This window comes from Arachis hypogaea, chromosome 2 (assembly GCF_003086295.3).
Source record: "Arachis hypogaea cultivar Tifrunner chromosome 2, arahy.Tifrunner.gnm2.J5K5, whole genome shotgun sequence".
In the NCBI taxonomy this organism is placed as follows: Eukaryota; Viridiplantae; Streptophyta; class Magnoliopsida; order Fabales; family Fabaceae; genus Arachis; species Arachis hypogaea.
In genome coordinates this window covers 99,630,046-99,643,508 of record NC_092037.1, presented here as the reverse complement: position 1 = coordinate 99,643,508, position 13,463 = coordinate 99,630,046, and the positions used below count along the sequence as shown (strand labels likewise).

The window sequence follows — 13,463 nt, the reverse complement described above, 5'->3', positions numbered from 1 at the left end:
TTTCATGAAAAAAGGTATATTTTCAATCTAGGATGTGCTTAACTACTTCCGAATTAAATATTAGTGTAGTTTTTTTTTTCAAAAAAATCATATTTTAAATTTATTAAAATTAAAATTTATTTAAAATAGTAGGTCATAAATAAATTTTATTTAAGATATTAAACATCATAAAATAGAATCAAATAGAAATACTTTTTTTTTAAAGTTTAAGAACAAAAAATTAAACTATTATATTTTTATAAAAAACATTAGCCATTAAATCAATATTAAATATAAAATATATATTAAAAATATAAAAAATAACACACATGAATATGCAGAAACATAATAATTGATTTTTATTTGAATATATTTTGTATAAAATATATTTTCCTAGTAGACCTTAGTTTAATGTAGCAAGATTGATGTCTATATAGAAACAATTTTTATTTTGTGTGTGTGTGAAAATAATAGTTATTAAAAAAGTTTTATTTTTCAACACTAAATTATCTCCGATAAATTTTAAAGATAATTTTCTAACAAATTTGTTTTTGTTAAATTTTATTAAAATTATTTTTGTTGTATAAATAAATATTTTTTTAAATTTTCATGCAGACTTCATTAAAATTATTTTTTCTAAGATAATTTCTGTTTAATTGTTTTTTGAATTTTAAGACCCAATATCTAAAAAAAGTATTTTTTATTTTTAATATATATGTTAGACAAATATATCACTAATAAACTTTTTTATAAAATAATTAAATTTTTTAAAATATTATTATAAAATAAATAAATTTTTATTTAAAATAAAAAATCAATTTATTTAATTAATAAGAATATTCTAATAAAAATTTAATAAAAAATAAAATATCTAAAATTTATATAATTAATTTAAAATTATTAAAAAAATATTAAAAAATTATCAAAAGTTATTATTAATTAATTATTAATATTTTAAAAAAATAAAATAAAATATATTATTAAATTATTAGACAAAATAAAGTAAATTAAAAAAATAAAATTAATGATTATGGCCTTGATATTTTTTTTCTTATTATTATTATTTTGACTTTTCCACCGAACCTGAGCTCGAAGAATCCCTTCCTCTCTTCTCACTTTCCCATTTATATTTTATATAACACGACATTCATCTCCCCACAACAAAAACAAATCCAAAATATCTCTTGAAATTTAAATCTAACCTTCCTAACTTGAAATTTCCATCACACTAACAATAACCATGTCTTCAATCACCACCAAATTCCTCTTCACCCTTCTCTTCCTCCTCTTCTCTCTCAAATCATCATCATCACATGCTTCTTCAATTCAACACCACCAACACCAACTTCAACAAGATGAGAAGCTATCAGCCTATGATGTTCTCCAACAATACGGTTTCCCTGTCGGTCTTCTCCCAAAGGGTATAATTGGCTATGCACTCAACAAAGAAACCGGTGAGTTCGCTGCATACATGGATGCCACGTGTTCGTTTTCTATTGAAGGTTACACCCTAAAGTACAAGTCCACCATAACCGGTGTTATAACACAAGGTAGGCTCTATAATCTTAAGGGTGTTAGTGTTAAGATTCTTCTCTTGTGGCTCAACATAGTTGAAGTCAAACGTGACGGCGATGAGATTCAATTCTCTGTTGGTATTGCTTCTGCCAATTTTGGAGTTGAAAATTTCTATGAGAGTCCTCAGTGTGGCTGTGGATTCGATTGTGTCACTGTTAACACTCTTCCCCTCTCTTCAATTTAATTCAACATTTTGCATTTAAATTAATATCTTATCATATGTTATCATTTTTCTTCTTACAAATTACAATGTATTTATTTAGCATCGCTTTATTTTGTCTTTGCTCTTATCATTTATCAAACACCCCCACTTCTACATTGAGCACATCGTTGCAGCTTTTGGCGTTTTTTTCAATTTTTTTATTTCATTTTCCCTTTTTCTATAAAGTCGGTACTATATAATATCGTAACATTAAATAATTGTATCTACCAAGAAATGCTACTTAAAATAAAATATAATACTTTCCGTCCTTTGATGCCTCATATAATTAATGTAATATTTAAAAAAAAAAGAATATTCTAAGTAATTGTGTAGTTGTTCTTTTCAGTATTATGTATAGATACGTGTATTTTCGATAGCCGCACAAGCTACATACTCTCATAAAGTATTTTCTATGATTACATTTCTTTAACTTCATATACATGTTATCTAAGCTTTATAGAAATAGAGTTTATGGGATTTTATACTTCTTTAATATTTAAATTAATCATGTTGAATTATTACTTGGAAAATTTTAATTCATTAAAAAGAAATATTAATATATGAATAAATTATATTATATAAAATTTTGTATCTAATATTTTTAGTAAAAAATTATACATAAAATTATTAATTAAAATTATCAAATAATAATTTAATTAAATATATAAATTATCTAATAATAAATTAGTTAATAATTTTACATAAAAATAACTAAACGTAAATTTTTACAATTATTTTTTTATGCTTACAAAACACACCCCTTTTCAAATAATGGACCCAACCCAAACCTAAACGAGTTGCTATTAGTCAATTAGTCAAACTCGTGTGTGTGTGGAGAAAATTAAAATTTATCTATGCTTTTTGGTCTTTCCACGTGTCCACTAGGAACTAAAATATCACCATCCATTATGGTAGTTGGAATCTACGGTCTAGAAAATAACAACAAAGTAAAGAATCCAAGTAACACCATCATCAATTAAAATGTTCCTCACACTCACAACACAGTAACACACTCATAAACCCAAAAGAAAAAAATGGGTACTATCAATTTTCAAGCAAAACCCATATTCCAAAATCTAATATTTCTCACAACCTTGATCCTGATCTTCCTCTCAACCCCATCATTATCCTCTAATGAAGAAAACACAACCACCTTAACTGCTTATGATGTTCTTCAAAAATTCAATTTCCCAATTGGGCTTCTCCCAAACGGTGTTCTAAGCTACGAATTAGACCCTTCCACGGGTAACTTCAAAGCTTACTTGGATGGCACTTGCACGTTCAAGATTGAGTCCTATGATATGAACTATAAGTCAACCATAACAGGTGTCATCACCAAGAACAAGATCTCTAGCTTAAGTGGTATTCAGGTTAAGGTTTTGTTCCTTTGGTTGAACATTGTGTCGGTGACACGTGTTGATGATGAGTTACAATTCTCGGTTGGGATTGCATCTGCTGATTTTGCGGTTAGTAATTTCTATGAGTCTCCCACTTGTGGTTGTGGATTTGATTGTGTAAATTTGGCTAACAAGGTCATTCATCATGGGAACATGTCATCACATGATTATGTTATGTCTTCTTAATTAGGGTTGTTGGATCGGAGAGAACTTGTTAATTAGGTGTGTTAAATAAGATTATATCATTCATGGTTTTGATGTTGTATTTGGATGTTTTTACTTTTTAGTACTTCATCTTCCATATCAACATAGTGAAAGGGACAAGGTTTGTTTTAATAGCCTTTTATGGTTCTCTTCATAAGTTCTTATGAGATTTGTTTAGAGAATTTTTTGTGAGTTTGCCAATCAATTGATTTTATCATAAATTGAAGTATTTGTCACACTTAATGATTGAATGTCACAATATGTATTGAGTGACGAAATCTTAATATAATTACACATAAAATGGATCATATTATACTTCACTAACTTAACATGTTTTCTTGTACTTATTAGTTTGTGTTGTCCTTTTACACATGATTTATGTGGAAAGTGGAAAGTACATTTGATTAAGCATGTATGTGTATAGTTTATTTTTATTTTCCTTTTAATAAGTGTAACTTGGAGAGTGACAACCGTGATGATATTTTCGCGTGAAAATGATATTGCGAATCGTTAGATGGTTGATCGATCTTATACATCGAGTTAATGTACATTTTTTTATCAATGGATGAACTGTGATATCTATTTCATATTAATCGTGAATCTTATTTAACGGAGAAGAGAATTCTGTCGATTCCGTATACAAATCATCAAAATGATGATAATTGAAAACATTTCGCAGCTTAGACATCCGAAGCTGATGATCACATGGGTATCACTTTCCAGGTGCTTGGTTTAGGTGGGAAAATATGGCCGGACTCCATGGTCATGTTTGTTTCTAATTCTTTTTGACAATTTAAGTGGATTTAGGATTGAAAATGTGACAAAAAAAAGAATATTCAATTATGCTGTAATTATTTATTAGTCTCTTTCAGATCCTAAAATGGGGAATTTTTTTTTTTTGGGGGGGGGGTTTCTCATTTTTTGCATAAGTAGTGGATCTTTTTTATTAAATTAAGGGAAAAAGACAGAGTTTGATTTTTTAAATTTTTAACAAATACATCTCTTACAAAATTTAAATATAAAAAAGTCAATGACTTTAATAAATGGAGAACAATTTAGTCCTTCCATCTATTTAGTTCAGTTTTCATCATACTAGTAACATTAGTTAGCATTAGTTCATTTATGCATCAAGTTAGCATTAGTTCATTTGTGTATCATTTATGTATTAAGTTAGCATTAGTGCATTTGTGTATTATATTAGAACTAGTATTTTTATTTATAATAACATTACGAGAATAATTTTTTTTTTAAATTATAGTTCACTTTGTTCTAACAGTATAAATTATACATGGCACAAAAGATTTATAAAATCAAACTACTTTTACAAAAAAGTCGTAAATTGACAAAAGTCTCTAACTAAAAAGACCAAGATATCTGCAGATAAAAAATTAAATAATAAGATTTTTACTTATTATTTTTATATGAAAAAGTCTAATTTTTTATTAATAATTAATTTTAATATTCGTTATCTAAAATTTAAAATAATTTAATGTGTATATTTTTATATTTAAAATATTTTAATTGCAAAAAAATATCGAATGACATATTTTGATTTGTCAAATTACTAATATAAAATATAATTATATATAGAGTAAAAATAGTAGAGAGAAATAGAAAAATGGAGAGGTAGATGAGAGAATTTAATAAAGGAGTTTATTAATTTTGAAAAAAAAAAGATTTTTCTCAATTTTAATAAGAGTGTCATGTGACACATTTGATTATTAAATTAGATAGTAATATATGATACATAATATATTTCAATTAGATAGTAATATATGATACATATAGAAGTATAATGAATTAAATTCTCAATGACCTATTTGTCCTTCGAACATTATTTGCAAAATGAAGTCAATGACTTATTTGTCCTTCGAAATTTATTCCCCTTCTAACGTGACACTGTAACAGACACCTGGACACTGTTTCAGTCACATTAACTAGTTCTGTTTGGTATATGAAAGGTAAATAGACGGAAAGACTAAATTATTCTTTGTTTGTTAAAATCAGAGACTCTTTTGTATTTAAATTTTGTCATAAATGTATTTGTCAATGACTTATATGCCTTTTTTCCTTAAATTAATTGAAATTTTTAGATTTAAACCATTCATTAATCAATGCATTCTTACGATGAAAATCACGCTCATTTTGGGCCAACAAAAAAAACATGGTAATCCAATTCTAACACAGCTGTGTCATGAGTCACATACCAAACAGTCAGATCCATTTAATTGAATCCACCAAACAAACGAAACGACGTCGTTTTGTTAAACCCCAGTCCCCACTTCTTTCTTTCTTCATTCATAGTTTCATTTCATACTGAACCAAAAACCCTTCCATCCCAAAAAAAAAAAACACCGCCATGGCTCCGATCACCGCCATTCTTCTCTTCCTCCTACTCTCTCCGCTGCTCACCACTTCCTTCGTCGCCGGAGAACCTACCGCATACGAGGCTCTCGCCAGCTACGATTTCCCCTCGGGAATTCTCCCTGAAGGCATAACCGGCTACGAACTCGACGAATCCACGGGCAAATTCCGCGCGTTCCTAAACGGAACCTGCAGCTTCTCTCTGGAAGGTTCCTACGAGCTTAGCTACAAATCAACGATCAGTGGCCTTATCTCGAAAGACAAGCTAACGGAGCTCAACGGCGTCTCCGTTAAGGTCCTCTTCTTCTGGCTTAACATCGTCGAGGTCGTGCGTAACGGCGACGAGCTCGATTTCTCCGTTGGAATCGCCTCCGCTTCGTTCCCGCTTGATAACTTCTTCGTGTCGCCACGGTGCGGTTGCGGATTGAACTGCGACGACGAATTCCGAATGAGGAAGCTTAAGTTGAGGAATCCTTCGGTTTCGTCATCGTAGAAATTAAAAAAAGTATAATTTATTTTTCAGAAATTTAATTAGGTTTCTCTGTGGATTTGTGTTGAATACTGTTATCGTAAATCAATTGCATAGTTTTGATTGGTGGTTTATTTTGTGTATGTTCTTGCTTGATAATTAGGTTATTATTATGTTAAAATTAAAAAAAAAAAAAAAAAAAAACTTGAGGGATTCTTAGGTACTTCTTTCCGCTATTGTTAAAATTGAATCGAATAAGAAATTTGTTATTCTACTTGCTGTCATGCTGTGACATAATCACAAAATCCACAAGAATTTCTCTTAAACAATAGTATAGAGAGTCAGAATTTTGTCAGTATTTGCTACAATGATGTTGACAGCTTGACATGTTTATAGAGTCACTTTTGATTGTTGAAATGCTATTTTTTTGTATGGATTCAAACATGATGAACTATGCTTGCTGTAACAAAAAGGGGAAGGGGCCTTTTGTATGTTCATGTGGTATTTTCCTAAGCTGTTTTTCCTTCTGTGTGATTCATTATTCTGTGCCTTTGGACTGTTAAAAAGCTTAATTAATTTGGTTAATTTGATCATATTCACCAGGGAATAAGGATTGGAACATTTTCGTTTTCACTGCAATGCTCTTTCTAGATCTGGCATTTAACCACAAAATAAATACAGTGTAGTGGTTTTGCTTAGTGTCTTGAAGAACAGGACTATTATAATGGCATGTTAAATTGCAATTGTAGCTTATATTAATCAATTTGTATGAAGGGGATATGGGAATCAATCACTGATGTTTTATTCTGATGGAGGTTGTTTACCTGTATAAATTCTCTGGTTAAGCAACTTAATTGTAGTGTGGCACAGGGAGGTTTTGAGAAAAATTCTCAAACTTATTTTAGAATAATAGTATATATAAAGTGTGAAATAGTCATAATAACTACTTAGAAATCAGAAATGTCAAAATGTAATTTGTCAAAATCTGTCTGTTTGGTGGAGATGACTTAATAATGCAATAAAGATGGTGTACAAAGTGTTGTGGATCAAAATATCTGGAATTCCAAATAGTGTAAACTTCATTTCATTGCTTAATGCGATAATGATGGACCTAAAAACTACCCAGATTTTGCTAACTACTCGCATAACCCATTCACCAATATCACGCCTTGCAATCGTTGGACAAGCTTGCAAGGCTCAGGATTCGGTGGTTCAGGAACCTTTGGACTACTTAGTGTGTGTTTGGATTACAGTTTGTAAACGAGAGTTTGAATAAAATTGATTTTGCAAATTTGATTTTGATGAAAAGTAAGTTTGTGTTAAGTGATTTATGTTTGGCAATATTTATATCAAAATGGATTATAGTAAAATAAATGTTGTTTGGATTATACTATTCAAAATCACTTTTAGATATAAAATTACTAAAATAGACATCAACTTAAATAATTTTTGTATATTATTTTAATTTAGATATTTAAATAAATCTTATTAATTAATTCTATAATAAAATTAATATTTATACACTAAAATAAAAATAATATATAAAAATTGGCAAAATATACTTTTAATTAAAACTAACAAAATATAAATTTTAGAGAGTACTAAAAATAATAAAAAATTAAATATTTATTTTGGTAGTAATTAAAATAAATCAAAAAATTTTATGATATTTTTTATATAGTATATTTTTAGTACTCTTAGTACTCTTTTTTAGTATGTTATAATTTTTTATTATTATTATTTAGAATTCATTTTTTGTTTAATTTATTTTCTTAATAGGATCAATATATTATATTAAAAAAATAAAAATAATACAAAAAAATTATAATTATAAAAGTGTATAATATCAAATAAATAATTAATAAAAAATAGTAAATAATAGAAAAAGATAGTTCATATAAACAAAAATAATATAAATAATACAATAGTATACATAAAGGATAAAATTGGTAAAAGATAAATAAAGATTGAGTATTGATGCCTGTTGGTGAAACGCAGAAGCTTAAAATTGTTGCTTCTTGAAAACGTGGTTTTGAATGCAAAATCACTTCTGCGTTCATGATCCAAAAATTTGCCAAACCAAAAATTACAGCTTTCAAAATATCTAAACGTACTTTTTCTCTTTGAACGTGGTTGCCAAACACACCCTTAGTGGTCCAAGTAGAAAACATGTTTTTAGAATTTTTTTATCAACTGCTATGTAGTTTTTGAACTAATTTTAATTACAAATTAATCCCGTATATTTTATTTAATTATAAAAATAGTTTTTTATTTTATAAATTATTATTTTATCAATTATCTATTATATTTATTAACAATCAAATACAAAAATAACAACCAATTATCTCCTCCATTCATCCTAATAATTCCAATTAATTAAAAAATTAACCTTGATCTCGTTGGATTTGCCAAATACAATCGATTGAAAAGTGATGATATTGAAGTTTTAGCCAAATTCAATCGATTGGTAATGTAATCCAATCGATTGGAAGGTGATAAAGTTGAATGTTTTGCCAATTTCAATCGATTGGTAATGGTACCCAATCGATTGAAATGTGATCTGCGGCTATTTCAATCTTGTTATCTGTTTAGAAATTATCTTATTATTCATCTATCTTATCTTTAAAATTTTATCTTTAATTTTACCAGTATCTTGCTGGATCATATGTCTTTTACCCACGATGATCCGTTCCACATCAAGATCAATATGGACAAACCAGTATCTCCAACAATAAGATCTGCACCAAAAAAGAAAAATATGTCAAAGGTATATGCATGTATAGTAAAATTTCATAACTCTTATTATTTGATATTCTTAACATGATAATAAAAATATACTGAAATTATTTTTTTCTTAGGGTAAGAGCATTATGGGGACGCAGAAAAAATTACCGTTCAAAGTTAAAAAATAAAATTTAAAAATAAAGCTTGAATAAAAAAATACAAAGTTTTTAATCTAAAAATATAAAATAGTTAAAAAATAAAATACTTATTTAAATATGATTTTTCAAGACACTCTATAACCTAGATGAATAAATATTATTTTTAAAATGAATCATGATATATTGATACAAAACTTATTGTATGTATTTTTTTTTAAAAAAAATTAATAAACCTCTCTCGTTAATAACAATATTGGAACCTAAATTTGAATGCTAATTGATATTATATATTGTGTAGGTACTTAGAGTATCTTAGAAAAGTACGTTAATAATTTGAAGAGAAAAATTATTAGTGTAAATTTTTTTTAAAAAATTAATCTTTATTGTACTATTCTATTTTTATTCCTTCAAAACATATCTTAATAAAAATATTTGTAACAATAATTTACATCCAATAAGAATATCTTAACGAGCAGTTACATCATTTTGTCATGGGGTAAAATAGGGGTAAAATAGGAAAAAAATGATCGACACCTAACTCTCTGTATTCCTAATATAAATTGTTATAGATAAGTATAGTTTCTTAAAATTTTGGGGTGTCCGGGTCACTACTCACCCCCTCTAGGTCCGTCGCTGATTGCTAGCTAATTAATTAATAATAAAAAATAATAACATCTATTTACTTTTTAGTATTTCTCAATTTCTATGCATTAATAAAAGATATTTTAAAATTTTTTTTTCTTACACAATCAATTTCACGAATAAAGTATCCAACAGAATAATTGCAAAATTAGAGATTCTATTCACTGACCTCGATGTTGTAATCAAAACGATGGTTTATTTTTTGAACACTACAATAAAAAACTTGATTGGACCTTTGCTGATTGCTGCAACTGTGATTAACGATGAAGAAATAGTGGATATTAAATAGACGGATAAAAATTAAAAAAAAATTGGATATTGAGTAGATGGATGTTCCAAAGAAAAACAATTAAATTTTTTATAATCAAAGAAAATGATACACGATTTCAATGGTGGGATTGAATAATTAGTGATGGATTATTCACCAATTTATAATGTTAATATTAAGGAAAAGATAAGATTAGTTTATCTACATAAAAATAAAACAGAAAAAATTGAAGATAGAATTTTAAAGATAAGATAGATGAATAATAAGATAATTTCTAAAAAGATAACAAGATTGAAATAGCCGCACATTTCAATCGATTGGGTACCATTACCAATCGATTGAAATTGGCAAAACATTCAACTTCATCACCTTCCAATCGATTGGATTACATTACCAATCGATAGAATTTGGCTAAAACTTCAATGTCATCACTTTCCAATCGATTGTATTTGGCAAATCCATGTTGTTTTCGTGAACTCCGATTGTTTTGAGGCATTCATTCGATTGGAAAGTATAAACAATCGATTGGTTTAAGCTTTTTACCATTCTACCTTGCAACTTTCAATCGATTGTTTTGTGATATAGTGTAAACCAATCGATTGAGTTATCATTTAATCGATTGTTTTGAAAAACCAATCGATTGAATTTCAAGGAAACACGATTTGGAAGCCATGGACGAACGTAACGAGATCAAGGTTAATTTTTTAATCAATTGGAATTATTAGGATGAATGAAGGATATAATTGGTTGTTATTTTTGTATTTGATTGTTAATAAATATAATTGATAATTAATAAAATAATAATTTATAAAATAAAAAACTATTTTTATAATTAAATAAAATATATGGGGTTGATTTGTAATTAAAATTAGTTCAAGAACTACATAACAATTGATAAAAGAACTCTAAAAACATGTTTTTTACTTAGACCATTAAGTGATTCAAAGGTTCTGACCACCGAATCCTGTGCCTAGTGCACTTCCAAAACTCTTTAAAATGTTTAAAACATGTGGATGCACAAACACCTCAAAATCATTGCATCAAATAATTTTCACCGACGTTTGTTATGTTTTGAAATGTTTGCTTGAAGGACATGACATAGGTTTATATAGTCAAGTTTTCGTGCATTTATGAAAACTATATTTTTGTCGATAGTTGAAAGAGCAAACTGTGTGGCATTTAAGAAAATTAAATGACTTAAGTTCAAATTTATCACAAGAGAAGTTCAAGAACCATAGACTTTAAGTCATAGGATTAAAGTCATATGCAACTCCCAGTCATTTCAAACACTAATACAAGACAAATTCATCAACTATGACTCCGATGCAAACAGTTGCCCAAGTAGTCTTGATAAAAACTTAATAATGTTTCAAATTTAAAATACTTAGTATACTTTTTATTTGGTCGTAATAATCATATTTTCCAACGTAACATTTTTTTTTGTAATTGTTCAAATTAACTTCTTCAACTTTATGCCCGAGTCAAATTGGTTGCTTAAATTTTCATTGAATCAAGTAGGTTCCCAAAATTATCTACCATGCATCGTTTTAGTCAACAATGCATATCAACGTGAGTCAAATAACATACATGAACATAAAAATGAGTTAGAAACCGATTTAATAATTCAATAGAAATTGGAATACCAATTTGAGTATTTATTCCGAAAAAAGAAAATAGAGTAAGAGTTGCTAATATTCGCCTAGAGGTTCAATTAAGTAAGGTTCACAACCGATGCTTGAAATATTAAATCACAATCTTCATGTCCTAATTCATCACCTTTTGCTACTAGTATATCATACATGAAACATAATCAGAATTTTATTGTTGTAATCATAACCTATGTTTTGTTGGAGTCACATAATCATTATTAATTGTTGAATTTTTTGGTCAAAAGTGAAGCTCTGAGCTCAGCAACATCGATCTCATTGATGTTTTCTGGTTTGTAGTAACCGGTGACAGTGTCCGGCATCCATGACACCTTTTTAGCAATTGCCACCTTTTCTTCCACCGTCGCCGGCCCCATTTTGCTGCCACTTATGGTGGCTCTTCCTCCGCTTGCTACACTTTGTGCTGTTGCCACCGCGTACGTACGTCTATATATACTCCACACACAAAAAAAGCATAGTATAAATGTATAATTAATTAAACCCTTCTTGTTTTGTGAGATTCGGATTTGTATTAATAAGAGAAAACTATTAAAATGCATGGTATTTGAAAGTTTATCTTGCTAAAAAAATACTAACGATAAATAGATTTTTAAAAAATTTTAAAACACAACAAAAATTAGATATTAAATATATATTCTAAAAAATACTTTAATATATATCAAATTTTGATGCAAATTTTTATAATCATTACTATAAAATTTAAATATTTTCATCTTTAAAATTTGATAAATTTATGTCAAGTGAATTTTAAAAAAAAATTCGAAAGACCACCTTTTTTGAAAACTAAAAAAAAAAATTAGAAATCAAATTTTGCCCTGAATTTTTTTTGTATCTTTTAAATATTTATTCAAATATTGACAAAAAATTTGGATCAAAATTTTTTTTGTGACTCATAAAAATATAATATTTAATGATTAATTTTGTCGTAATTTTTAATTTTTTTGAATTTATTTTGTTAGTAACATTTTTTTTTTGCAAACGGCTAAATCTTTCGAATATTAATAAATTGGTAGTTAACCCTTTTAATAATTACATATGTCAAGTATATTTGGTACTTATAGAATGTATTTTTCATTCATGATCAATATAATATTTGTAAATAATTTAACATCATAATTTAATATATTCAAATACAGATTAATGTTGTGAACTTTATATACAAATATACTTATTTAATTTATCTTATATTAATAGGTACGAGGATAGGAAAATAACAAAAATTAATCAATAATCATCCAACGTGAATTTTGGAGTCTAGTTTTTGGATTTTGGATGTGTTATATTTTAAATTTTGAATGTTTTGAACTTTTTTTACGATTATTAGTTTATTTTTTGTTAATCTTTAGCAAAATCGATATTATTATTGAACAATAATATCGATTATTTTTTTTATTATTATAAAGCAGCCACTAACACTATTCATTTTGTAAAAATCCTTAGACTATTTACCAATAAATTTATTTATTTAATTTTTTAAGTGATAAATGTAAAAAAACAATAATAATTGTTTTATAGACACAACAAATATATAATTAAACTTTATATAAAAAATTTCACTATCTAAGAATTATGTAGACTAAATTCATGTACGGACTAAAATGTAAAAAACTAGGTAATTAAGTTTCACATGAAATGGGATTAAAAATCTTTATTATACCTGGTAATAAGAGAGATGGAGAATCCTCCAAGAACATGAGCAGAGATAAACTTCACATTATTAGTGAAAAAAGAGCTAGCCATGTTTTATTATTATTTGTAATTGTGATTTGTGATTAAACTTTACTGTTAAGTTGTGAAGAGAACATATTTTAGTG

At 27.2% G+C, this 13,463-nt stretch overlaps 4 protein-coding genes across 4 annotated transcripts; 3 read left to right on the top strand and 1 right to left on the bottom strand.

Annotated features, from left to right (window-relative positions):
- The first annotated feature begins 1,219 nt into the window (after nt 1-1,219).
- On the top strand, nt 1,220-1,738 carry LOC112756480 (uncharacterized protein At5g01610). Its single transcript, XM_025805088.3, has one exon. The coding sequence runs from the start codon at nt 1,220-1,222 to the stop codon at nt 1,736-1,738; it is 519 nt and encodes a 172-aa protein (XP_025660873.1).
- Nucleotides 1,739-2,790: 1,052 nt separating this feature from the next.
- LOC112756469 (uncharacterized protein At5g01610) lies at nt 2,791-3,339 on the top strand. The gene has a single exon (XM_025805078.3). It carries the CDS (start codon nt 2,791-2,793, stop codon nt 3,337-3,339), a length of 549 nt encoding a protein of 182 aa, XP_025660863.1.
- A 2,276-nt stretch (nt 3,340-5,615) lies between these two features.
- LOC112756460 (uncharacterized protein At5g01610) lies at nt 5,616-7,242 on the top strand. The gene is made up of 2 exons (XM_025805069.3): nt 5,616-6,226; nt 6,794-7,242. Exon 1 carries the CDS (start codon nt 5,717-5,719, stop codon nt 6,212-6,214), a length of 498 nt encoding a protein of 165 aa, XP_025660854.1. The 5' UTR covers nt 5,616-5,716; the 3' UTR covers nt 6,215-6,226; nt 6,794-7,242.
- Nucleotides 7,243-11,582: 4,340 nt separating this feature from the next.
- LOC112720415 (indole-3-acetic acid-induced protein ARG2-like) lies at nt 11,583-13,463 on the bottom strand. The gene is made up of 2 exons (XM_025771362.2): nt 13,307-13,463; nt 11,583-12,075 (listed from the first exon to the last, which is right to left on the bottom strand). The coding sequence occupies exons 1-2, from the start codon at nt 13,387-13,389 to the stop codon at nt 11,850-11,852; spliced, it is 309 nt and encodes a 102-aa protein (XP_025627147.1). The 5' UTR covers nt 13,390-13,463; the 3' UTR covers nt 11,583-11,849.

Bases quoted from the DNA above. Each gene is read 5' to 3' on its own strand.
- LOC112756460 (XM_025805069.3), top strand. From the start codon at position 5,717: ATGGCTCCGATCACCGCCATTCTTCTCTTCCTCCTACTCTCTCCGCTG.
- LOC112720415 (XM_025771362.2), bottom strand. From the start codon at position 13,389: ATGGCTAGCTCTTTTTTCACTAATAATGTGAAGTTTATCTCTGCTCAT. The intron at 12,076-13,306 runs GTATAATAAAGA...GAGTATATATAG, and splicing joins TCCATCTCTCTTATTACCAG to ACGTACGTACGCGGTGGCAA.
- LOC112756469 (XM_025805078.3), top strand. From the start codon at position 2,791: ATGGGTACTATCAATTTTCAAGCAAAACCCATATTCCAAAATCTAATA.
- LOC112756480 (XM_025805088.3), top strand. From the start codon at position 1,220: ATGTCTTCAATCACCACCAAATTCCTCTTCACCCTTCTCTTCCTCCTC.